This window comes from Bos indicus, chromosome 1, assembly GCF_029378745.1.
Source record: "Bos indicus isolate NIAB-ARS_2022 breed Sahiwal x Tharparkar chromosome 1, NIAB-ARS_B.indTharparkar_mat_pri_1.0, whole genome shotgun sequence".
Classification (NCBI taxonomy): domain Eukaryota; kingdom Metazoa; phylum Chordata; class Mammalia; order Artiodactyla; family Bovidae; genus Bos; species Bos indicus.
In genome coordinates this window covers 96,685,235-96,713,034 of record NC_091760.1, presented here as the reverse complement: position 1 = coordinate 96,713,034, position 27,800 = coordinate 96,685,235, and the positions used below count along the sequence as shown (strand labels likewise).

General features: G+C 40.9%; 1 protein-coding gene across 9 annotated transcripts in view; it reads right to left on the bottom strand.

The window, feature by feature from the left end:
• The window catches only part of TNIK (TRAF2 and NCK interacting kinase), a 407,441-nt gene that overhangs the window by 115,690 nt on the left and 263,951 nt on the right, over positions 1–27,800 (bottom strand). For all 9 annotated transcript variants that reach the window (XM_070803591.1, XM_070803368.1, XM_070803755.1 and 6 more), the window contains exons 5-9: positions 21,478–21,588; positions 19,185–19,275; positions 16,534–16,664; positions 4,750–4,804; positions 2,470–2,548 (exon numbers count right to left, since the gene is read on the bottom strand). In XM_070803591.1, the coding sequence (XP_070659692.1) occupies positions 2,470–2,548; positions 4,750–4,804; positions 16,534–16,664; positions 19,185–19,275; positions 21,478–21,588 (467 nt within the window). The remainder of the gene's footprint in view (positions 1–2,469; positions 2,549–4,749; positions 4,805–16,533; positions 16,665–19,184; positions 19,276–21,477; positions 21,589–27,800) is intronic.

Genomic DNA, 27,800 nt, shown 5'->3' with positions numbered 1-27,800 from the left:
AGAGAATAGGTAGATATAAAAGAACATTTTGAAGTTTTGTTTCTTTTGGTGGGGGATAAGGTAAAAAAGGAAAAGGAAAATAGAAATATTTTATTTCCTCCCAAACCCTAACCTATTTTAAATCACTCTGAACCTGGTTGTTCAATACAAGTACTCTGAAGTGCCTAAATATTTTCATTTAAAAACTGGAATTCTAGTGTAGACAAATTCAAGCCCCACCAAGTGTCCTGTGGCTGGGGGCTGCACGGCCATCTTTATAACGGCTGGGTTCTGACTGAGAAGGTGTATTTTTACAGGGCTTTTGTTTCCTCCACTGGCTCTCAAACAGCCACGTCATTTTCCTGTCCACCAGCTGGCACGTGGCACTCCTTCTCCTAGCTGGCTCTCATTCTGAGCCACGCAAGGCCGTGCAAAGAGGCTGGTGGGACGAGGGCAGCCTGGACTGACCCAGTTCCCTGCAGCATTATAAAATCAGCTCTCATCGCCAAAGTTTTGAAGCAGAGAAGTCAGCCTGTATTTCCCCTCAAGTCTGTACTTCTCAGGCAAGGTCAGTGCAGGGTGGCTCCTGTTGGAACAAGGTCAACGAACCAGGAAACTGTAGCACAGGGACTGGTCAGTCACTTTTCTGGGGGCCAGATGGGTCACACAGAAGGGCACTGCAGACCAGGGGTAAGAAGAAGACAGGACCAGCGTGGTGACCAAGGGATTCCAGCTTCTGGGCTGGAAGAGGCAGTGACGGGGGCAGAAGCATAAGGGCTCACCCTAAAAGGGAGCAGGAATGCCTGGGCAGGGCAGTGCGGCTGCACCTCTGTGGGAAAAAAGGGCCAGACATCTCCACGGACTGCTCAGTTGCCAGTTTTTTTTTAAAGCTGGCAATGAACACAAATATTTCTGAACTGCGATGTGTGGCCACGCCACTCTGGGCAAACGGCACAGGTAGGGGTGGTCAGTTTGTCCTCTGTGGTGGAGTCAGCAGCCCTGTCCAATATCAGTGAAGACAGAGGAGGCAGGGAGGGGACGGGGTGGGTGCAGCCCACTGGACACAGCAGCCCCTCCCAACCTCCCTGGGAGGCGTGGCATGAAGGACAAACAGAAAGCTCGTGGAGAGCTTCACAGTGTCCCTGATGTTTCCAAGGATCTTCCAGAACGGAGCCAGCCCCTTTCTGGGAGCTGTTCTGGGGAGAAGGGAGGAAGCAGAGCCTCTGGGCACCTGTGGATCATGTGCCGTGTGGTGCCCAATGGAAAGCTGTTGCTGGGGAGAGAGTGATGTCTCACACCACGGCGACCCTCCAGAGAGAGGAGGAGGGATGCTCTGCCTCCTTGTTACCAATAGCAACTCTCACTCTCTCCCCATGCAGCCCTTGGCAACTAACTCTGAGGCTGTCATCTATTGGGGCTATTTCTTTTCCCTCTCTCTGTGCAGTATGCCTTTCTCTTGTTCTGCCAGGGTCACTGTGTCATTCCTGGAAATGGTATAAATTAAGATTGCTCTTGTATCCTGGAGGGGGAACCTGTGGGTGGGTGTGTGAGAAACACGAGGACCTGATCATGAAGTGATATGAGAAAAGGCAGAAGGCTCTTGTCCCTTCATGCTCAAAACTGCCTAGAAGGTATCTAGAAAAGGATAGGAGGTCTTAAGTGGTTCAGGAATTGGCCCCATGGCAAAGGGAATCAGAATTGAGAACGTATCAAGGAAGATACACAGTATACACAGAGGGAAGGGAATAAGCAATGAATTTTTGCTCCAGAATAAGACACAAAGGCTCTGGTGTAAGTGCACAAAAAAAGCCAAAAGTTCAAATCCTGTTCTAATCTGTAGAACTCTGTTTACAAACTCCAGTCAATCAGACACTACCACTATAATTTTTACCATACCCTTCATTATCCATGCACGTATTCACTTAGTATTTTTAAGTCACTTTTTATGTTAATCAGTTTATTAAATGGAAAGGTTAGATCACTGCCACAAAGAAGCCAGTATCACCTGTCATAAAGAGCAAGCAATAGCAAACACAAAAATTACAGATGTTCATGCACAGAGCAGGAAATCATCTCACACAGTACCAAGTGTGTATATACATTTAGGGAATTAATGACTTAAGGAACAGAAGAAAAGTCAGCCAATCTAATGGGCTGACTCTAGACTATCACCTGTTCTGATGAGATGTTCTGCACTGCTGGGAAAGATATTACTCTGAGTGATAAATCAAAGTGTTTCCATGTTACTTCTTGAGTTCCATGACCCACTTTAGCTAATATCTCCTCATAATGAATAAGGACTTACTGTGCAAATAGTAGGTCCTTAATATGTACTTTAAGATGAATAACACCACACAGAAAATCATTCAACAAGTCTTAGTACATATTCATCTAATCCTGTTAGCAGGACCTAAAGATCTGAGCTCATTCCAAACAGAAATGCAGAAACTCTTGACATTAGATCTGCAAAACACCAAAGACCAAACTCACCACTTCTTAGACTTCAGCCGAGGCGCTGGGTTCCGGGGGATGAGGAAGAGAGCTCTCATGGGGTGCATGTCACACAGAGCTGCAAGAGACCAAAACAAGGGCCAGCTCAGGTTAGGGGGCCAAGTCCGTGCCAAGCCCATCCTTTCTGTGCTGATAATGCTGCCAAATGGCATCCTGAGTCCAGGTCTGACCAGTGAGCAGAGTCAGGAGATCATAAAGCTTCCCTTTGGTGAGCGTTAAATGAGGCTGATTACAGGAGTCTCAAAAAATCTAACACCTTTCAACTAGAGACCCTTAACATGTCTACTTGCACTTCATTTTTAAGGAAAACAAGTCAAAGGCTCAACAACCTTTGCTTTGCTAAAAATAACCATCTAAGACTCCAAGTAAACAACATCCAGATAACAACTACAATGGAGACAGTAACTTATTTTTAATTAGTAAAATCCCAAATAATCCATGGTACATCTCTTATACACTGAAGGCTTCCCCAAATGCAGTGTTATCTATTAATATTAATACATGGGTTTTTGGAGTATAAAGCACTACACCAAAACACCTTTCTCTCTGTATTGATAAATACCTTGAATGGCTTTCAGGCTTTTCATGATGGGTTTTGTTTGTTTGGTTTGTTTTGTTCAATGGCCCCAGGAAGACCAGAGGATTAAGGCAAAGGAAGTCTGGTAGAAGACTCATAAAAATATCTCACATTGTAAAGATGACATTATCATTTATAGTAAAAACACTCACACATTCTATTCAATGAGAATATTTCACTAGTTTACTCTTCAAACATCTGGGAATATCATTTCCTGTGTGCCTAGAATAAGAACACATTCTCCCCCAAAGCTAAAGGATTCTGCTGGGAGAAAGTTTATTTTTAGCTCCTTCCAACTACTCATTAGGGGCTTCTCAGGTGGCTCAGTGGTAAAGAATCCACCTGCTAAGGAAAGAGATGCAGGAAACACGAGTTCAATCTCTGGGTTGGGAAGATCCCTGGATGAGGAAATGGCAACCCACTCCACTATACTTGCCTGGGGAATCCCATGGACAGAGGAGCCTGGCAGGCTACAGTCTGGGGACTCCCAAAGAGTCGGACATGATGGAGCACACAGGCAGTAACTGCTCATTAAGCATGATGATACAGTTTCAAGACTGCCAATATTATCTTTCTGATTCATAAATGCCTACCAGCATTGTGGATAAGAGACATTTGGTCAACAAACACTCTAGTCATGCTACAGGTGAATTCTACTAATTCTGGAGTGAGAAATAAGAATACCACGATAACTCAAGGGTAAAAAGTCATATGAGCACAATGACTCGTCATACTAACATAGGGCCTGTTTTGGTCCAGGTCTTCTGAAGAGGAAGACACTAAGGTGATGGTAAACATGAGAAAATATCACTGGAGGAAACTCCTGCCTGAAAGGAAATAGCAAAGGAGCCAAGGAAGGCTGGGAGAGTTGTCAGATTGCTATGAAGTCTGATGGCAGTGAAGGTGGGAGGGAGAAACAGCAGGTGGAAGGGTGCTAGGCTGTCCTGCAGTTGAAGGCAATCAAGGAGGGAAACTAAGGAGTGAAAGCTGCCTTCCAAGGAGCGCCCTGTCTTCCAGGAAAGGCTCTGCCTTATATCCGTGCCACTCTTGGTCACTGGAGGGGAGTGGCCCTTGGGAGGAGCGATCGTGGCAGCTGTCCCTGGTCAGTTGCACTTCCTGAATGGAGTCTCAGAGGTGACGACCACGCAGCTGGGGAGGGTCTCGGTGGGGCCAATGCTCCAGATTCCCAGGAACTGCGGAGGTTCTTTGGGTAGCCAGAGCCCTGCTCACTCTGTCTCAAATAAGCAGGGAAATCTAACAACCTAACCATTAGTATTTTAATAGGAATGAGAGCAACTGAGTATAAGTGTTCCCATAACCCATGCCCTGAAAATCAGCTCTGCATTTCTGATATGTTGGTGTTTACACTCTCTGTGGTTTAGTCCCAGTTTGACTACAGGTGAAGAGTAGCTGAAGACTAGACTATACACTGAGTATGTAAGACAGACAAGACTTCTCAGAGTCTGCTCTGCTCTCCTTTCTGGTCTCCCCTCATAAATACAAATCCTCACACCACTCTGAAATGAATGGATTCCTGGTTGATTTAGACGACTCTGCTTTCTCGGTACGCCAGCGTGAGTCCACGCAGGGCTCGGTGTAGCAGAAGTAAAGCTACTGGCGAGGAAGCATCCGCACCTGCAGAGCAGGCCAGCAACAGATTTCACCCAGAGGAAGGTACTTACGGGGAGCACCTTCTGCCATCTCGATAGCGGTGATTCCCAGAGACCACAGGTCACTCTGCAAAACAAGGAAGGCACGGAAGCATGGGTAAATGCGGTCAACAAAGGCTCCCTGGGCTAAACCAGGCAGCTGCTTCAGAACTGCCTGTGGGAGAGCTGTCCAGCCATCTCTTTTCAAACCTACTTCAGGCAAAAACAGCCTTGTTTGCTCCTCGTTGATAATACCTTTCGTGGTGCCTGACACATGGTGAGTTTTCCATACATGTATGAAAAACAAATAGAAGGTTTCAAACATTAATTCATCACTAAGATTTCCCTACTGATTGAACCACAAGAAACTGCTGCTGTTTGACTGTTTTTAATACCTTCACTGAAATAAAACTGTCAAGTAATTAATTGCACATACTCCCAAGTGTACCGATTGAAAGGGTTTGGTGTTCACGTACACCTGTGAAGCCATCAGCATGGGCAAGGCAGCAAACACATTCATCTCCCCAAAAGGTCTCACTTGCCCCTTTGCAGTCTCCATTTCCTGCCCTTCTGTCCCCGACCCCAGTTCCCGTTCCAAGGCACCCACTGATCTGCTTTGTGTTACTGTGGATTAGTCTGTATCTTCTAAAGTTTTGTATAGAATGAAACCTCCTGGTTTCTTTCGCTTAACATATTGTACTTAAGATCCATCCATGTTGCCTTCCGTATTAGTACTTCAGTCCTTCTTACTGCCGAGTAGTGCTCCACCGCACCAACGCAGATGCTACCATTCGTTTATTCATTCACTTGTTGATGGACATTTGGGTTGTTTCCAGTCAAGGCCATTAAAAATAAAGCTGCTACAAATACTCATGTGCAAGCCTTTGTATGGATGTATGCTCTTATCTCTTTTAAATAAAGACCTAAGAGTGGAAAGACCATGTAGTAGATGCTAGATCATACAGTATTTATAGTCATTTGTTTTTAACCTACAAAAAAGCCCAGCAATTCATATCATTTAACCAAACAACATGAGGGTGGGGAAGCTTTTGTTTAGTTTTGTCTACTGCTGTATCTCAGTGCTTAGAATAGAGCACTGAGTAGTGGGTGCTCGATATATTTGTTAAATGAATGAACAATATTACCATATATTTTTATCTGGTAAATAGACACATATGCAAAACAGAAATCCTATACCCTTATTGTCTTTCTTATTCTCAGATTAACTTTCATGCTCTTATCAGAATTTTCTAGGCTAATGCCTCCACCTCGACCTATGCAATCTTGAACAATATGCTTCTCCCCCACTCTGTGCACATCGCTCAACTGTTTCTAAATAGTGCATAGAAGGGAAGCAAATCGAGAGAAGGGAAAACCAAGTCAGGAAGTGCCAAAAACACTGCTAAGACAACACACGTAACACTTGGTTCAATGGTTCACAATCCTGATGAAGACTCTCATGCTCCCTTTCTTTTTAAATATATGTTGCATTTTGTATATCATTCTAAATTCTCACCTGTAACCTCACAAGATTTCAGAGATCAAAGTTAAGTTCCCTTGCCCACCAAGCAAATGTCAAGGTCACACGTCAAGGAGATGTAACTGGAAGAGAACTATGAACTTCTCCCTGAGCCATTCCCTAGAACTAAACTTCTCAATATCCTGTGGGTGACACCTAGGCCTGTTCAGTATTTGAACTGAGGCCCGTACAACCTGAACAGGACTTTCAAGGGGATCTAGACTCTTGCCTAAAATGTGATCTACCTTAGAGCAGGTGGCTGGGGCACATCCTAACCCCACACTAGGACCAAGCAGGGATTCTTTAATTCACGAGCCCATCAACCTGTCCATATAAATGTTACAAGTTCTCAGTCTATTTGGAGATAATAATGCACCTGCACAAAACCACTGCCCAGATTCCAAGAACATCTCTGCATAGAACATCACTTCATCATCCTTTCTTTGTTCCATTTCAAGGTATATTCAAATGTGTCGCTGAACACACACACACACACACACACACACACACACACAAACAAGAGTGGCACAGCCTGGCGCTTTGCTAAATCTTCCCGCAGGCTGCTGGTCTTGCTCACTGAGGTTCTTTCTGGAGCTAATGGGGAAAGCCCAGCCCATCCCTCACAGGCTGGCTCAAGAGCAGCAACTGTAAAGATGAACACACAGCTCTCTTGTACCAGAACATGATGGTTCACTGACACAGACAATCATTGGGGAACATGACGAAAACCCTGACTCACTTACTGCACGGGAGGCATTCAACAGAAAACAGTCTGGAAATGGGGGAGGGATTGGGCTGTTCTGTTAAGACTCCAGGCCTCGGCAGGTCTCCTACCACCTATCCAGCATCTTGGGAAACCGAGTGTTTGTGCATTGTGAACCGAGATGCAAACACGAAGGCAGTGGCTGGGCTCTCTGTCCCCACCTGCCATAGCAAAGTCAAATTAAATGGCTTTCAAGTCTAGGAAGCTTGAACTGGTTTGAAAGCCAACATAGCTGAAAGAAAGTGATGGAACCGGGATGAGAAAAGCTCCAGGCTAGTCTTCAGACAGGGGAAGAAGATGGCTCAGAAAACTCACACAAACTCCTACCTTAGAGTTTTTGCTTCAGATATTCCCTCTGCCTGCAGCACTGACCCTAATCATGTGTGGACTGACTCTCTCCCCTCCACGAAAGGCTTTGCTCAGATGCTTTGTTCTTAGTGAGGACACCCAACCTCTCTCCCAGCGTGGCCAGACCCCTCCCCCTTTCCCACTTTTGTTCCCCAGAGAACTGATCACCTTCTGACAACTGTGTAATTGACTCATCACTAATTTATTATGTTTTTTTGTTCACTGTTTGTGTCCTCTGCCCACAACACACACACTTGATCATGAAGTCCACAAGGGCAGGGAATCTTTGCTTTGTTGACTGGTACATAGTATTAGAACAGTGCCCGGCACATAGTAGGTACTTCATAAATACTTGTCGAGTGAATAGACACATGAGAGAAAGGAGCAAAACCTAAGTGTCTTAAGGCTAGACCCTCAGTAGAAGGATGGTTTTGTTTGTTTGTTTTTGTTCACACAACATGTGGGACCTTAGTTCCTTGACCAGGGACTGAACCTGTGCCCTCTGCAGTGGGAATGCAGAGTCTTAACCACTGGATCACCAGGAAAGTCCCTTAGACCTTTTGTAGGTCATTTAGTCCAACTTTTCATTTCACAGAGGAGAAAAAATGACTTAAGATCACAGAGCAACTAAGCACCAGGTTTTAATCAGAGCTGGGTCTCCTGCCTCCCAGGCTAGTTCTTTTTTTAAACTATCATCACAATGTAAGAACTTAATAACTCACTTTAAGAACCTTATTAGGGACCCATAAAATAATCGCTTCAGATTCCTCCTTTGTCTACAGGTACCTTAAAGTGCTGGTGACTCAGATGAAGGTGTTGAGATTCAGTGAGGCGCATCCTAAACCAGTGCTCAACTTCCTAGAGGCAGTGTGAATAAGTCAGACAGACCCAGATTCAAGTTCAGGTTCCTAATTTAACTGCATCCAGAAGACCGCACAGAGCTCAGCTTTCCACTACACAACAGACAATTGTGACGTGTATGTACGCAGGCATGCTGCCTAACACAAAACCCGGTACACAGCGGGCTCAAGAATAATTCATCATGTCCTTGTCTTCCACTGTGAGGTAAGACTGCCTTTGCCTGCCCAGTGTAGCCTTCTATGGCTTCCCTCGAATTGGCTGTGGCCAGTACTGTCTGTTGGCTAACCCAACAGGCGTTTCGATCTGCACTGCCCTTGCTGCCTCCATTTCAGCGCATAGGAAAGCTAAACTCGGTATCCAGATTTCCCTCAGCTAAGGATGGCAGTCAAGGAAGTGACCTAGTTCTGGCTGCTGAGACCCAGGCAAACATCTTCTGGGAAAGCTTTTGCTTTTCCTGAAATAAATGACAAATACAGCTGGTGTCTTGACAACTCTTTCCCACTTCTTAGTGCCTTGAATACAAACATGCCATCTGGAGTTACAGCATCCATCTTGCAACCATGAGGCAGTAAGTCGACAAATTAAGGCTGACAGGGCAGGAAGGTAGGAGCCCATGTTTTGAAGACATCAATCAACACTCACCTGCCTTCCTCCAGACTTCTGGTGACACAAGAAATGTAAGTATGCCTAAAAACATTTCTTAGTGATCGTATGTATGGAGCAATCACGTGAGGAAGCATATTTCGATAGTAAGGAAAAAGAGAGGTCCCAGTTGTTGGGAGATCCTCCCTTTATGCCACCAGGAGCAGGAAGGGTTAGTGAAAGAGTGATGTTTCCTTCATTCAGTACACAGTATCTCAGATTCTCTCTCTGGCTGCTTTCCCCAACCCCGCCAAACAACCCCTTCAAACGCAAGATCACAACATCCCAACTCCGGTGCATCCTTTGTCACGTGACCAGGCCAGAGATTATTTCTTCTTTAAGCCTTCATTTGATATCATTATTAGGATCTTTTTTTTTTTTCCCCTTTCTGGGATTCTCTTGTATTCCAAAAGGAACATTTATATTCCTGGCCATATATACCCAGAGCTGCTTGTAAGCTATGCTTAACTGCCCATGCTAGAAAGCAATAAACGTCCTTGACGGGCCTTATTTAAGCCTTTGGATATATTAGCAAGTCCCAGAGACACTTCAGAACTTAAATACGGGAGAAAATGTTCCAATTACAACTGGCAAGACAGATCACAGGAGACGAGAGAGGGAAGAGGGAGAAACAAGATGAGGAGAGAGTTGGGAGAGATAAGTTTCCTCCGTGGCCGTGGAGTGACTCATTCTGGCAGGGGTTGGGTAATTCATTATTCTAGAGGTGCTGCGCAGCCTGGCCGGCAGCATGATTAATAGCCCAGTACTGTGCGCATCACCAACAGAACAGAGACAAATTCTAGTGCCTCCGAGAAGGCAGTGGCAAGCACGCAACTTCTGGCTGGTGGGGGGCTAGCTGGCACAGAGGAACTTGAACATCACAAGAGGCCATTCCTCTTGGGGCTGGGTTGCTCAACAAGTGAAGAGGACTTTCAGAAGGCTGAACCAGCCATACAAGGAGAGAGAGGTGGGGGGGTGGGGGCAGGCAGGAGAAGAGCCCCAGTGTGCCCTGAAAGGTAGAAAGAACACGTGTAGCGAGCAGACCTGGGGTGACCCCCCTCGACCCTCTGAACTGATGTCCTCACTTGTAGCACGAACAGAACACCTATCTTGCACGGTTAACACGAGAATTCAGTAAGATATGCAGGATACTTCCCTGCTGGTCCACTGGTTAAGTATTTGCCTTGCAATGCAGGGCATGTGTTGGTCCCTGGTTGGGGAATGAAGATCCCACATGCCTCAGAGCAAAGTCCACGTGCCGCAACAACTGAGCCCATGTGCCACAACTAGAGATCTGAGCAATACAACGAAAGATCCCATGTGCCATAGCTAAGACCCAATACAGCCAAGTGAATAAAAAAATATTAAAAATAGTAACAATTAAAAAACAAGGCATATATGCAAAGTTCCTAACACAAGGCAGTGTACACAGTGGGTATTTAACAAATACTGGCACAGACAAAGCCTGAGGTCCAATTATCACTGACTGGCAGTTCAACGAGCAAACCAGTGAGTGACAAGGAGCCCTGGTACTCAGAGATGTTTCTGGGATGTTACAGGAGTAAACAGGAAGCTTAGAGGAAGCAAACAGGAAAAGGTGTGTCCTTCCTCCTCCAGCCTTGCGAGCTACCCCGATGGCCAAGCAGAAATGGGGTTGGCTGAGTCCTGACCCCATCACCCCTGAGCAGAAGCTAGCAGGGTGGTCTAGAGCTCACAAACAAGAGCTTCATAACAGGTGCAATTGGTGTAGTAGAGTCTACCAAGTTTTGCCAAGACCAAGAAATCAGTCTTTTTTTTTTAAACGAAGACCAGAAATCAGTCTTTCAACATGCAACTTATTTTCCTTTTGGAAATGCTACACCTGGAAAAAGCAAAATGAATTTATTTTATGTGGTCCCTAAGGGCAGCACCTTAATCTAGAGGTGTAAGTAGAGAAGCAGATTGTGGCTCAATGCAAGCCGAAAATTAGAGGTGTGTAGTACAAATAGGTGGCTCAAATTCTACGATATTCCTGGGATTTGTTTTAGGTCAAAATGTCTCCAAATGGCAGTACCTTCAGATGAAACATAAACATGAATATTAACTACCATACATTGACTACTTATCAAATGGTAGTGAATTAATTCCTTAATATACGTCAGTTCACTTTATTCTAATAGAGCCTTGTCATATACTCCCACAGAGGCTCAGAAAGGTTAAATAACTTCCCTGAGGTTATACAGTGCAAGGAAGTGATGTCTACATTTTAAACCAATCCTATCCAACCTCAAAGGCCTGACATGCCCTACATCATATACACTACATTATATATAAACAGAACCAAGGTGGTGAGATCAGGGTGACTGAGGTCATTCAAGCAGAGGTTGTTCAGTTGCTCAGTCATGTCTGATTCTTCACGTCCCCATGGACTTTAGCACACCAGGCTTCCCTGGCCTTCACTATCTCCTGGAGTTTGCTCAAACTCATGCCCATTGAATGGGTGATGCCATACAACTGTTTCATCCTCTGTTGCTCCCCTCTTCTCTTGCCTTCCATCTTTCCCAGCATCAGGGTCTTTTTCAGTGAGCCAGTTCTTTGCATCAGGTGGCCAAAGTATTGGAGCTTTAGCTTCAGCATCAAGGCTTCCAATGAATATTCAGGATTGATTTCCTTTAGGATTGGCTGGTTTGTTCTCCATGCTGTTCAAGGGACTCTCAAGAGTCTTCTCCAGCACCACAAATTGAAAGCATCAATTCTTTGGTGCTCAGCCTTTTTTAGAGGTAGTTATTCATAATCTCATCTCCCCCAGAATTCCTTGTTCATATACATTTGTAATGTGACCATAGGGAAAATATTGGATGAACAGGTTATCTTCTTCACCTGGGGATCAACTGAGAGCCTGGATGGGGTGGTAGTATGTCCGACTAAAAAGTCCTACGCAAGTGGGTGTGAACATGCAGCACGAGGAATATGCTGGATAGAAGTTTGTCTCTGCCAGGAACAGTAACGGTGGTGTCTGTATCATCCTTTCTTCCTGCCACATGGGGATGGGAGCTTTGTTGAAATTTCAGTAGACAGAGGTCAGGCCTCATGTGAGAGGCAAACCTCATTCTGCAATGTGAAGATCATCCTCTCACAAAGCACATCACATACACCTTGGTGATGCTCCCTGGCTAGGCAAGTGCTCACTTTCTCTCCAGCTGAGCCTCTTACCTTCAGGGGTCCTTTTCATTCTGTCTGAATAAAGCCAATTATCTGTAACACAAGAGAATGAGTACTTGCTCTACAGCCAGAGCACAATATTCACCCAAACCCTGCAGGAGACATCTACGTCTTTAAATGGTCCACAGCACCTGCGTGCAAAGTCTCAGAGTTTAGGCAGATAACAAACGACATGAGCACAGATCAGGCCAGTGGATGGTGGTGGGGTTGAGGGGATACACCATTTCACCATACTTCTCTTACTTGACTAAGTTGCTGTAAAAGCATCACCAGTTTACGGTTTAAAAAACTAGAACAGTTACAGAAAGATATATAAAAAGTTTAACACAAAAATTCTGCTCTGTTTATAATGAATAACCAACAAGGACCTACTGTGTAGCACAGGGAGCTCTGCTCAATGTTAAGTGGCATGCTGGACAGGAGGGGAGTCTTGGGAGAGAACGGATACATGTGTATGTATGGCTGAGTCCCTTTGCCGCCCACCTGAAACTATCACAGCACTGTCAATCAGTTATACTTCAATATAAAAAGTTTAAAAAAAGAAGTTTAATTTCTCCATCCACATCCATCCATCCATCAGGTAGGGGCGAACCAGACTCTACTATGCGTACTGTAAGCTGCTTTGTGTACCTCACACTGTATCTTGGAATCTGCCCAACTTCAACATATACACTATCTCATTGTTCAGATGGCTGTGTAGTATTCCTGTGGGCAGCTGTGCCAGTCTTTATTCAACTACAAATGGGCTCCTGCCCACAGAGAACGTCCGTCAGTGAGTAGTTCTGTCAAAGCAATAAATACATAGGACTATAAAACACTCGGCAAATCCCATCTAACTGAAATGAAATTCAAGTTAAAAAAATAACAATTTAAACAGCCTAGGAATTTTGAACAGCTTTATTAATTCCAAGTCTTTTGAATGCTTATTATTAAATGAGCAAGCTTTCATTATTGCCCCACGTACTTATCAGGAAAATGAAACCTTGCCTTTTGCTTGAAGTGTTTTGACAGATTTTCTGAAAACAAGAAAGGAAGGGCTCTAGGGGAAAGGGTGAGATTCTGGCTCCTCCTTAGGGTAGGGGCTACTTTCAGGCAGTGGCATACTGTGCCCAGCAGGTATCAGATAAAACCAGACTGCAAGAAAAAGCATGGGCTCTTCAGCCTATTTTCTTATATAGAAGCTCCTATTTTACTGAATTGCTATAGTTTAAAAAAAACACAGCAGTTTCTAAAGACATTAGGCAAATAAAATAATACTCAGGGGCTTTCCTGGTGGCTCAATGGTAAAGAATCTGCCTGACAATGCAGGAAACACAGGTTCAATCCCTGCCCTGGGAAGATCCCACATGTTGCAGAACAGATAAGCCTGTGCACCTCTATGTGTCCTGTATTGAGTCTGTGCCCTAGAGCCCAGGAGCTGCAGCTACTGAAGTGGAGTGCCCTGGAGCCCATGCTTTGCAGCAAGAGAAGCCTCCTCAAGGAGAAGCCTGGCACCACGACTAAAGACTAGCCCCTGCCTGTTGCAACTAGAGAAAAGCCCGCACAGCAACAGAGACACAGTACAGCCAGAAGGAAATGAAAAAAATCTTTAAAAAAAGAAATAAATAATAAAACCAAACTATATTCCTTTGCATTTTGTCTTTATTGGAAAGAAAGGGCTTTTGTGAAAGAAAACCTGACAAAGCCCAGTGGCCTTCAACTTAACTTTTATTCTAAACATACCCACAGCAGGTGAGAGACTCGAGTGCTAAGGTCAGTCTCTGAGGCTAGGATATACCCTGGGTCAAATGGACAACCAAACACAGCAACAAACCACTGAACTTTGATAAAGTCGCAAATGGACTTTCTAGGAAAAAACTGCATATACAGGTAGAGCTTGGCTAATTCCTTTTGCATAGTGAGTATTCAATAAATACACACTGAGTGAATGAATAAATGGTTTTGAAAGTCGATGTATTGTTGAGCTGTCTCCTGGTGACTGGCCACATTCCTAAGAACACTAAACAGAAAAAAAGAATAAGATCTGATGCTGAGAAAGAAGTAGCAAGATTATTTAAAGTATAGCTTCTTCTCTGATCCACAGAAAAACTGCAAGGTGGTTGGAACGAATCTTCAGAGAACCCCCAAATCTTCTTTTCTGCTTGGTCTTCCTAATCCACCCTTTGGTTGTGCTCCTTCTTTAACTCATGACAAGTGGCCAGCGAAGCTCATATTCTTGCCATGACTTTCTCCTCTTACACAACCTACGTTTATGACAATCCAAACAAAGTAAGTTGCACTGAAGGTGTAAAATGGCTGATATGGTTGAATTTGTTCTCTCATCATGATCCTTTATTTTTTAATAAAAAACACAGAAATTAATCTTTGATTTCCTAGTGTCTCAGGACCTTCCAGCACCTCTGAAACCTCCCAGTGCAGCACGATGCTCCCTGTTATTCATACATCAGGTTGTGTCCACACCCACGGTTATGCATCAGGCTTTGTCCACACCTACGGTTATGCATCAGGCTTTGTCCACACCTACGGTTATACATCAGGCTTTATCCACACCTACGGTTATACATCAGGCTTTGTCCACACCTACGGTTATGCATCAGGCTTTGTCCACACCTACGGTTATGCATCAGGCTTTGTCCACACCTACGGTTATACATCAGGCTTTATCCACACCTACGGTTATACATCAGGCTTTGTCCACACTTACGGTTATACATCAGGCTTTGTCCACACCTACGATTATGCATCAGGCTTTGTCCACACCTACGGTTATACATCAGGCTTTGTTCACACTAGGATTATGCATTAGGCTCAAAAATTTTTCACCAACCCCAAGCTATATTCCTTAATCTGACTATAAACCATAATCTGAAGAAAGAGATTCAAGATATCAGTTTAATTCCAAGCTTCGGCTTGATCAGAGGAGTCCTCTTCTAGTCACTCTACTGAAAACAGCTAAGTCACAGGGATCTATTTTATGCCATAGAACATAAGTCCCATATATATTATAGACAGACAAAATACTTACAGGCTAAAATGAGATTAAATGTTTGAAACACTCTGATTCTCTATGGTATGTTATAAAGCAATTTAAAATATCTGTGGCCAAGATATAGACCAGTTAGCACTTGTTAAGTATAACTATAGTTTGAAGAATTGCTTATAGCCAATCGTGGTACACATATCTGGTCTGGGACATATATTTTGTAGTGGCTCCTCTGAAGGGATTTGCAAATTAAATTATTTAAATGTGCTTATCATTAACAGTTTAAATAAATGACATTTATTTTGGCAAAAGATTAATTTTTAACTTGGCAGCTGTGTTCAGACAGATTGTTGTCAGGTTATTACAGTGACTAACTGTGAAAGAAGGAGGAAATTTACAGAAGATTATTTTGTTTTTAGACCTTCAAACTTGCATTTCTCCAAAGAGGCAAATAATTTTGTCAGTGCCCTGAGACACTGGGTCCCAAAGACATTGCAATGTTTGCATCTTTGTGACCTGATTTCAATAATAACACCATATGTGGAGAACTAAAAATGTTCTTTAATAGAGGAATTCTTCAAATATATTCTTCAGAGGCTGTTTTGTGGTAAATTGGACATTTATATTTTATATATTGGATACTTATACTCCTATATATATTTATGTAGGAGTGCATCATAGAGAAACATGGTAATATTTAGGAAAATCTCTGAACAGAGAGCTTGGAGATATGGGGGCCAAGTCTGTGAGAAGACACCAACTGGGTGTGCATTGTGGAGTTCCCACATCCGTAAGATGAGGGTATTTCAAAGTAATCATTAAAGTCCTTTGGTGAAAAGTCCATGCACCTGTGGAAAAGAGGAGGCTTCTTGGAGGAGAAAACTTACACCTTTCCACTTAAACACTGCTTTGAGTTACTAGCAATTTTCCAGTTGATGATACAAAACGTCAAGCCACAAATCAAATTTCTATCAAACATGGCAATAGGCTATAGAAACACTGTAAAGTAGCTACCAACCTATCTGATTCTCTCTCATTTTGAAAAGAAACTCTAATAATTAAACTTTGAACTATGTAGAAATGACTAAATATAATTGTTTTTAACCAGAAAAAGATGACCTAAGAAAACAAACTCATGTCTTGATTTCTTTTAACATAAAAAGCTCTCAGAATACATATGCTTTGCCAAAAATCTAAACTACAACCAAAATAGAAATCTATTTTCTAGTAAGAAGCAAGAGAAGGTTAAAAGAACATAGAAAATGGTTTAAATATATATATATACATATTTTTTGTACAAATAGGCAATGAGATATGATGGTTGAGTTTGTTAAAAAGATTCTCATTTGAATGTCATAATTTTAAACTCAAGAAATGTCTTTTAGTTTTCCCTTTGGATTATACAAATCACAAGACCAAAGCCATGAGCAAATTCTCTACAAGTCTCAGAGGGAGATGTTTAGGCATGCCTGGAAACTTATGAAGAGTAAGAAGACACACCTTGAAATCATACGTGGCATCTGGGTTTTCATCGCAGGCAATAACTTCTGGCGCCATCCAGTAGGGTGTTCCGATGAAGGTATTCCTCCTGCCCACTGTTCGATCAAGCTGGGCACTGACTCCAAAGTCCACTAGTTAAGGGAAGACAAATGAATAGTTTGTGATCGAAGGTCTTATATGGGGATAAAATGAATATTTTTTTTATTGTGGTAAAATATACAACATAAAATTACCACTTTAACCACTTCATAGTGGACAGTGTTGTGGTATTAAGTACATTCAGTTTCCGGTGCAACCATAACCACCATCCAACTCCAGAACTTTTTCATCTTCCTCAATTGAACCATTAAACACTAACTCCTCTTTCTCCCTCCTGCCCCAGGTGCCTTGAAAGCACCATTCTACTTTATGTTTCTATGAATCTGTCTACTATAGACAGATACCTCATATAAGTGGAATCATGCGGTATTAGTCTTTTAGAGACTAGCTTATTTTACTTAATGTAATGTCCTCAAAGGTTAATGCATGTTGCAGCATGCATTAGAATGTCCTCCCTTTTTAAGACTGAGTATTATTCCACTGTCTGTAGGTGCCACATTTTGTTTACCCGTTCATCTGTTGAGGGCACTCAGGATGCTTCTTCCTTTTCACTACTGTGACTGCAGTTAAATTAAATACGTATATTCAATTATTTTAGATTGGAGTATAGTTGATTTACAATGTTCTGCTAGTTTCAGATGTAGAGCAAAGTGATTCAGTTATACATATACACAGGTCTACTCTTTTTCAGGTTCTTTTCCCTATAGGTTATTACAGAGTACTGAGTAGAGTTCCCTGTGCTATGCAGTAGGTCCTTGTTGATTATCTATTTTATATATAGCAGTGTGCACATGCTAATCCCAACCTCCTAATTTATCCCTCCCCCACCTTTTCCTTTTGATAACCATGTTTATTTTCTATGTCTGTGAGTCTATTTGTTTTGTAAATAAGTTTACTTGCATCATTTTTTTTCAGATTCCACACATAAGTGATATCATATGATATCTGTCTGACTTACTTAATTTAGTATAGTAATCTGTGTGTGTGTGTGTGTGTGTGTGTGTTAGTTGCTCTATTGTGTCTGACTTTTTGTGACTCCAAGGACTGTGGCCTGCCAGGCTCCTCTGTCTATGGAATTCTCCAGGCAAAAATACTGGAATGGGTAGCCATGCTCTTCTCCAGGGGATCTTCCCGACTCAGGTCTCCTGCATTGCAGGCAGATTCTTTACCATCTGAGCCACCAGGGAAGCCCATGATAATCTCTAGTGAATGTGTATGTTTAAATTGCATATATTAATATAAATGGATAAAGTACATCAATGAGAAAAGCACAAGGAGTTATATCTGGTTATATCAGGGCTCCATGGAGGACCAAAAATAGGTGTTAAATAAAAGGCAAGCTTGGACCATAAAGGAGAGTGTTTAGAGGATGCAAATACAGTGGTAATCAGCTAAGTTTCCACAGTCAGACTGCCTAAATTTGCATCTCATTTCTGACACTTATTCGTATGTGACCTAGTAGACAAACCTCTTGGAGCTTCATTTTCTTAATCCATAAAATGAGGATGCTGAGAGTCACGTGGAGCTGCTGTAATGTTTAAGTGAAATCATCTGCCTTCAAGCATTTTGTACATGATCTGGAACATAATAGTCCCTCACAAGTAACTGTTAATAGTGATGAGTGAACATTCTGAGGATAGCTTATGTAGTCAGTACATATGTAACGGTTTTCCCTACCTAATGTATGCTTTTGTTTTAAAAGAGAATATTCATGAGATGAAAGCTTGGCCCCAAATGCTAACTAAGAAAAAAAATGGAAATTATATATTTTAACAAAAAGGCAAGAGCGAATGTTTGGGATATAAACATAGGAGATAGTTAAGTCTCTTTGAAAAGAAACAATCATGGACAGTGATTCTTTTCTAGAAGACAAATTGCATCTCTTCTAGGATATCTGTCAATGTATGCTCTTACTTATATACATCAAGCAGTCAAATGCATGTGGGCATTCTCTACCTCATCTGGAAAATCCCAGATTTATTGTGGGAAGGGCTCTAATGGAAAGGACCAGAGAAAAGGATTCCCTCACTGATAACTCTGGCAGACGGAAGTGGGATAATCAATATGTGTGTAAAGTAGAATATCAAGCATCCATTTTGTACAGGTGCCCTAGGTAATAATGAAATCGATGTAAACAGCACTTAAAATATAGGGGAATATAGCAGGAAATTCATTATTCTAAATGTGTGTGGATATTTTCAATTTAAAAATAAGTCACCATTGTTCTGTTACAGCAGCAACAACATAAACAAACTATAAGATATGGGAAACCATTTCAAGGTCAGCCACTTCTAATCTAAAGGCTCTTTGCTTAAAAAGTAAGCTCAATTATTTCCACACATTGATTAAGCACATGGTTCTCCAGTTCACTCCTAAAAGTGCTTTTAAAAAATGTTTTTTAAATAGGAAAAGAAACATGTTCCTTTCCATTCCAGGTACAATGACCTCCAAATACACAGTGATACATTTACATTCATTATTCAAAAAGAAAAACAGCTGAAACAATCCTACCAATTCCTGTAATTCCTAGGCTCCCTGGATTCTATTCTTACCTAGTTTCACTTCTGCATTTTCAGTCAGCAAGACATTCTGCCCTTTAATATCTCGATGAATCACTTTATGCTGGTGCAGGTGACTCAGCCCCTGGAGAGACAGAGTTGGGAAAGGTTAATAGGAATATAGATTCAGATGCAAAAAAATGTATTTTGGATGTTAATGATCCAAAAAATTCAAACTTACCCAGAGATCCTTTCATTATTGTATTCATATCTTTCATGTGGTCATAATTCAAATGTAGCACAATATTCATTTATTCTAAACTGCAAGCAACGGATCAGTATAAACTGAAATATACATGCAGTCCTTACAATGCATGGTGCTGTGCTAAATGAAACACCTGCATATCAACTTCGATCTCGGGTAACAAGGAACCACACAAGCCGTGATATGACTGGTTCCAACATGCACATGTCTCAGCTAACAGCACTCTGAAAAGTCAGGACCACCTGCATTCGCCAGCTGGTACCCGGAACATCTACCGAGTCTGTACAGAAAACTGATTTAACACAAGTCCCCACTTTTGGGGGCAATTTTTGAATTTAAAAGTTTAAAAGTTATCTTCTATTATATAATTTTAATTAAGCACAGTATTACTCAGACCAAGCAAGAAATTTCCCATTAGCTTTAAGCAATGTCTCACATTAAAAAAAAAGGAAAATAGCAATTTTTACTTCCTCTGTTAATGTTCACCACTGTCATTTTTAGTGCTTTATGATATTTGTGACTTTGTGCTCATTATGTGAAATAATTATTCAGGGACATCTCAACCTCATTGTGTTCCATTTTTCCATGAATTATCCTGACTTTGGCTTTTATGTGGTATGTGTTCTAAAAACAGACTTGTTCTAAGATACACTGTAACCTAAAGGAATCTGAAATTGGCATACTGAAGCAAATCATATTATATCAATGCATGCTAACTCAAGCACTGGATACCCAAGTGTTGTCATTTTTTATTTATTTTCTGTACTTTTCCCCATGCACTGTAGCACTGCTCTGGTTGTAAATCAGGTGACCAGAAGAAGTGGGTCTGGTCTGCTCATGGACTCTCCATTCTGTTTCCTTGGCCATTTGCCTATCCTTATGACAATACCACCCTGTCTTAACGACTTAGCAACTTTATAAGAAGTCCTGAAAACTGGCAGCATAAATTTTTCACCTTTGTTTCTCAAAATTGCCTCGATTATTCTTGGCCTTTTGTTATTTCCATATAATGTTTTAAAAATCAGCTTGTACCTCCACAAGTGTATCTAGAAGGATTTGAATAGGCAGTTTATGATACCAAGGATCAGACTGGGGAGAAATAACATCATTACAATATCAAGCATTCTAATTTATGAAATAGTTTTATGTTTTGTTCCCTTATATTAAGAAGGCAGGACAAATAAATAAATGTCAAGCAGATATAGTATAGGAATGTTCAGTGGACATATAGTAGCCTCCTTATTAATAGCAAGAGATAATTCAACTGATCCAAACAAACTAAAATATGGCCAGTTATCTTCTTCCTAAAGTGAACTCAGCAAATCTGACACTGCTGTGCAGACTGTCTGACTCTGGAATTTGTGGGCAAAACTGGGCAGATGGGCACATTTTTGCCCAACTGTTTCGACTGATTTTAGAGGTTGTCTCAAAGAAACTTTTTAAGGCAAAATCAGTTAAACTAGGTTTTATGTACTAAAACGGCTAACGTCATACAAGCCTTAAATTAGTTATAAACCTTCACAAGTTGAAAACTCAAACAAGTGACCAAAATATCTTTAAACAATCCATCTCCTAAGTGGAAAACTATCTTTGTGATCTAAAATCAGAATTCCAACCGGAAACTCCAAAGAAAATGAATCCCAGGTTAAGGGCAATCACCCAACTAACCCTTCAAATGAGAGTGCACGTGCCTATCCAGTTTTTTTGTTGTGTGCGTGCTCAGCTGTATCTGACTCTTTGTGACCCTATGGACTGTAGCCTGCCAGGCTCCTCTGTCCATGGGATTCTCCCAGCAAGAGTACTGGAGTGGGTTGCCATTTTCTCCTCCAGGGGATCTTCCTGACCCAGGGATCGAACCTGTGTCTCCTGCATTGTCAGGCAGATTCTTTACCTTTTGAGCCACCTGTGAAGTCTATTTAGAATGGCTCTCCCTTCATAACAACAGACCACAACACACACCACTGCCACCATCACTGTTAGAATAAAGCTCTAAGGAGGTTTCCGACATGAATTATGGAATGAATTAGTGGAAGGTCAGTGTAAAGTTCAATACCTCCCAAGGTATCCCATGTTGTCACTTACTCGTAAGATCTCCCTGCAGATGTACGCAATCCATTCCTCCTTCAACGTGTTACCTTTTGTGTTCTTGATCAGGTCAGTGACAGAGCCCGCACCGCAAAACTCCATCACCAACTGGCAAAGGAAGCAAATAGGCCATTATTATAATTGCACTCCAAGACTTCCACTGTGTTAAGAAAGCATAAGGTGTCCAGTTGGTTGCTTTGGAATGCCATTTCTGCAAAGAAAAAGTGATCATAAAATGACATATGAAACAAATTTTTATCTTTAATTTTTCCCCAAATGATAGATTTTTTTTTGATGTGGACCATTTTTAGAGCTTTTATTGAATTTTGTTACAAACATTGCTTCTTTTTTTAATGCTTTATTTGTTTGGCCTTGAGACATGTGGGATCTTAGCTTCCTGACCAGGGATCGAACCCTTATCCCCTGCATTGGAAGGTAAAGTCTTAACCACTGGACCACCAGGGAAGTCCTGGAAAGATTATTTTTAATTTTCTAAACTGAAAATTACAACTGGAAATTGAGGAAAATCTCCATATTCTAAGTATGTGTTTTAAATGAGGGCAGCTAGGTTGGTTCAGATGGAATTGAGACTATCCTTGTGGTTTCATTTAGCGGTCAAGCTCATCTTTCCTACAGATGTAGGCTCATCCCCCTCTCTGAAAGAGCTGTGGTTGTCTAGGCAATCCCAAGCCAGAACAATAGAAGTGCACACTGTTTATGTTATTGGTTTGTAAGTGGCACTGTAAGCTGTCAGAGTGAGGACTATCTGCTTTTAATTAACTTCAGCAAATGTTCCCAAGAGGCTGGACATATCAGATAAATTCACTAAACAATAAGCCCTAATTTAGCACCTTTCATCCAGAAAGCTCCAAGTTCTCTATAAATATAAACTCATTATAGTACTCAGCAACTTTATAAAATAGGCAGAAAATAAACATCTCCCTTACTTAATGGAGAAGTAGAGACTAGAAGAAAAAAAGCAATCCATTTGCTTTTACATTCATTTTCTACGTTTAGAAAAACACATCCATTTCCATACATCCTCTCTCTTCTTCAAAAGTCTTCAGCAAAAGTCAGCTTATTAGGTACTTTTAAACATAATTATAAGAAAATAGTTTAGGATGACTAGCAATCAGTGTCTGGCTTGACGCTAGAAACAGAACTAAAATAGAGACATAATGAAATCACATTGATGATTTTGGCTTTGTCCAAATGTGCATTCCTAACACCAGCACCACGTCACCAGGTCCTAAAAGATAACCCATCAGGATGCAAAAATCTTTGGGCAGAAACAACGTTCTCTTTTTTCTAAATGCCCAGGTGAAACTCAAAAAATTATTTAAAAAACTCATAAAATTAGTTTTCTGAATGAGTTTCCAGTGTCATTCTGATTTGTCTTCTTATGATTTTATAAAGCATAACAAAACTCTCAGGGGCTCTTGTAAAGAAATTTGAAAAGTGCCACAAAAGAGCATGCTTCACCCGCCCCAAAAAGCTGTAAAATCATCATATATGAGAGCCAGGAAGCTACGAAAGACTGTAAGATCATGCTAGAAAGGATCAAAGAGTCAACTTTAAGAGGTCTCACTGGCCAAAATGGGATAATCTGAGAATCAGAAGCAACTGACAAAGAATTAATCTCAAAAATATAAAAGCAGCTCATGCAGCTCAATTCCAGAAAAATAAACGACCCCATCAAAAAATGGGCCAAAGAACTAAACAGACATTTCTCCAAAGAAGACATACAGATGGCTAACAAACACATGAAAAGATGCTCAACATCACTCATTATCAGAGAAATGCAAATCAAAACCACTATGAGGTACCATCTCACACCAGTCAGAATGGTTGCTATCAAAAAGTCTACAAACAATAAATGCTGGAGAGGGTGCGGAGAAAAGGGAACTCTCTTACACTGTTGGTGGGAATGCAAACTAGTACAGCCACTATGGAGAACAGTGTGGAGATTCCTTAAAAAACTGGAAATAGAACTGATATATGACCCAGCAATCCCACTGCTGGGCATACACACCGAGGAAACCAGAATTGAAAGAGACATGTGTACCCCAATGTTCATCGCAGCACTGTTTATAATAGCCAGGACATGGAAGCAACCTAGATGTCCACCAGCAGATGAATGGATAAGAAAGCTGTGGTACATATACATAATGGAGTATTACTCAGCCATTAAAAAGAATACATTTGAATCAGTTCTAATGAGGTGGGTGAACCTCAAGCCTATTATACAGAGTGAAATAAATCAGAAAGAAAATCACCAATACAGTATACTAACACATATATATGGAATTTAGAAAGATGGTAACGATAACCCTGTATGCGAGACAGCAAAAGAGACACAGATATAAAGAACAGTCTTTCAGGCTCAGTGGGAGACGGCAAGGGTGGGATGATTTGAGAGAAGAGCATTGAAACATGTATATTATCATATGTGAAACAGATCGTCAGTCCAGGTTCGATGCATGAGACAGGGTGCTCAGGGCTGGTGCACTGGGATGACCCTGGGGGATGGGATAAAGAGGGAGGTGGGAAGGGGGTTCAGGATGGGGAACACATGTACACCCATGGCAAAAACCACTACAATATTGTAAAGTAATTAGCTTCCAATTAAAATAAATAAATAAAAATTAAAAAAAAGAATAATAACTCCAATGTCTTGAAACACACGGAATATGCTTAAGTAAATGCATTAAAAAAAATCCCTTCAAAAAGAATATAACTGGCACTGTTTGAAGAAACTAAAGAACCAATTTCTTATACTGAAACTGGTAAATAAAGGGGAAAAAATCAAGAATTTACACTGCCTTTCTTTTACAAGTTTTACCGCCGTGATTACATAATAAAAGAGCTAAAACTTTTCTTCACAAAAACAATATTTCATCTGATAAATGAAAATGACATAATGGAATTAGAATGTCACTATTTCACAACCTCTGATAAATTAGTGGATTTAAGCACCAATCATCAATGGCTGCTAACATAAAAAGAAAATAACCATGAACATGGTATATTTCTCCATCTATTATGTCCTCTTTGATTTCTTTCACCAGAGTTTTATAGTTTCCTATATATAGGTCTTTAGTTTCTTTAGGTAGATATATTCCTAAGTATTTTATTATTTTCGTTGCAATGGTGAATGGAATTGTTGCCTTAATTTCTCTTTCTATTTTCTCATTATTAGTGTATAGGAATGCAAGGGATTTCTGTATGTTGATTTTATATCCTGCAACTTTACTATATTCATTAATTAGGTCTAGTAATTTTCTGGTGGAGTCTTTAGGGTTTTCTATGTAGAGGATCATGTCATCTGCAAACAGTGAAAGTTTTACTTCTTCTTTTCCAAATTGGATTCCTTTTATTCCTTTTTCTGCTCTGATTGCTGTGGCCAAAACTTCCAAAACTATGTGGAATAGTAGTGGTGAAAGTGGGCACCCTTGTCTTGTTCCTGACTTTAGGGGAAATGCTTTCAGTTCTTCACCATTTAAGATAATGTTTGCTGTGGGTTTGTCATATATAGCTTTTATTATGTTGAGGTATGTTCCTTCTATTCCTGCTTTCTGGAGAGTTTTTATCATGAATGGATGTTGAATTTTGTCAAAGGCTTTCTCTGCATCTACTGAGATAATCATATGGCTTTTATTTTTCAATTTGTTAATGTGGTGTATTACGTTGATTGATTTGCGGATATTGAAGAATCCTTGCATCCCTGGGATAAAGCCCACTTGGTCATGGTGTATGATCTTTTTAATGTGTTGTTGGATTCTGATCGCTAGAATTTTGCTAAGGATTTTTGCATCTATGTTCATCAGTGATATTGGCCTGTAGTTTTCTTTTTTTGTGGCATCTTTGTCAGGTTTTGGTATTAGGGTGATGGTGGCCTCATAGAATGAGTTTGGAAGTTTACCTTCCTCTGCAATTTTCTGGAAGAGTTTGAGTAGGATAGGTGTTAGCTCTTCTCTAAATTTTTGGTAGAATTCAGCTGTGAAGCTGTCTGGACCTGGGCTTTTGTTTGCTGGAAGATTTCTGATTACAGTTTCAATTTCTGTGCTTGTGATGGGTCTGTTAAGATTTTCTGTTTCTTCCTGGTTCAGTTTTGGAAAGTTGTACTTTTCTAAGAATTTGTCCATTTCTTCCACGTTGTCCATTTTATTGGCATATAATTCCTGACTTCAGGCTCTACTACAAAGCCACAGTCATCAAGACAGTATGGTACTGGCACAAAGACAGAAATATAGATCAATGGAACAAAATAGAAAGCCCAGAGATAAATCCACGCACCTATGGACACCTTATCTTTGACAAAGGAGGCAAGAATATACAATGGATTAAAGACAATCTCTTTAACAAGTGGTGCTGGGAAAACTGGTCAACCACTTGTAAAAGAATGAAACTAGAACACTTCTAACACCATACACAAAAATAAACTCAAAATGGATTAAAGATCTAAACGTAAGACCAGAAACTATAAAACTCCTGGAGGAGAACATAGGCAAAACACTCTCCAACATAAATCACAGCATGATCCTCTATGACCCACCTCCCAGAATATTGGAAATAAAAGCAAAAATAAACAAATGGGACCTAATTAAACTTAAAAGCTTCTGCACAATAAAGGAAACTATAAGCAAGGTGAAAAGACAGCCTTCAGAATGGGAGAAAATAATAGCAAATGAAGCAACTGACAAACAACTAATCTCAAAAATATACAAGCAACTCCTACAGCTCAATTACAGAAAAATAAATGACCCAATCAAAAAATGGGCCAAAGAACTAAATAGACATTTCTCCAAAGAAGACATACAGATGGCTAACAAACACATGAAAAGATGCTCAACATCACTCATTATCAGAGAAATGCAAATCAAAACCACTATGAGGTACCATCTCACACCAGTCAGAATGGCTGCGATCCAAAAGTCTACAAATAATAAATGCTGGAGAGGGTGCGGAGAAAAGGGAACCCTCTTACACTGTTGGTGGGAATGCAAACTAGTACAGCCACTATGGAGAACAGTGTGGAGATTCCTTAAAAAACTGGAAATAGAACTGACATACGACCCAGTCATCCCACTGCTGGGCATACACACCGAGGAAACCAGAATTGAAAGAGACACGTGTACCCCAATGTTCATCCCAGCACTGTTTATAATAGCCAGGACATGGAAGCGACCTAGATGTCCATCAGCAGATGAATGGATAAGAAAGCTGTGGTACATATACACAATGGAGTATTAGCCATTAAAAAGAATACATTTGAATCAGTTCTAATGAGATGGACGAAACTGGAGCCTATTACACAGAGTGACGTAAGCCAGAAAGAAAAATACCAATACAGTATACTAACACACATATATGGAATTTAGAAAGATGGTAACGATAACCCTGTAAGCGAGACAGCAAAAGAGACACAGATGTATAGAACAGTCTTTTGGACTCTGTGGGAGAGGGAGAGGGTGGGATGATTTGGGAGAATGGCACTGAAACATGTATAATATCATATATGAAATGAATCGCCAGTTCTGGTTCGATGCAGGATACAGGATACTTGGGGCTGGTGCACTGGGACGACCCAGAGGGATGGTACGGGGAGGGAGGAGAGAGGAGGGTTCAGGATTGGGAACACATGTACACCTGTGGCGGATTCATGTTGATGTATGGCAAAACCAATACAATATTGTAAAGTAATTAAGCTCCAATTAAAATAAATAAAAAAAGAAGAAAGAAAAAAAGAAAATAACCAGCTAAGATTTATCTCTTGATTAGAGTAACACAACATCACCTAAGGAGTAATCGTGCCCAAAACAAAGCAAAACAAAAAACCTCAAACTAAATTTGATCAAGCATCTAGTTTCAGTTACCAATTTACAGGAAATTAAGAAGACTGAGGAGCAAACATGTTACATGATGGGGATACAATCCATAAAACCTAGGATAAAAAACTCCAAAGGGTAAATGGCCCATTTGCTTCAACAAATATATATAACGAAAGAAGAAGAGATGGAAGGGAAATCTGTAGGTTTCATAACATTTAAAAAGGTCTACTAACAAACTGCAGTGAATGCAACTTTGGACACTAATTTTTTTTTTAAAAAAGCTGTTTAAATTTTTGAGAACAATCTACAGTCTAGATATTTGCTGACATCAAGGAAATGTGGTTGACATTTTTTAAGGGTGATGATAGTATTTTGGTTATGTGAAAAAATAATTCTATTTTAGAGAAGCATACTGAAGTATCAATACTAAGGATAAAATGATATGATGATAGTCTCTTCTACAAATGAGGCTGGGTCAACTGGATATCC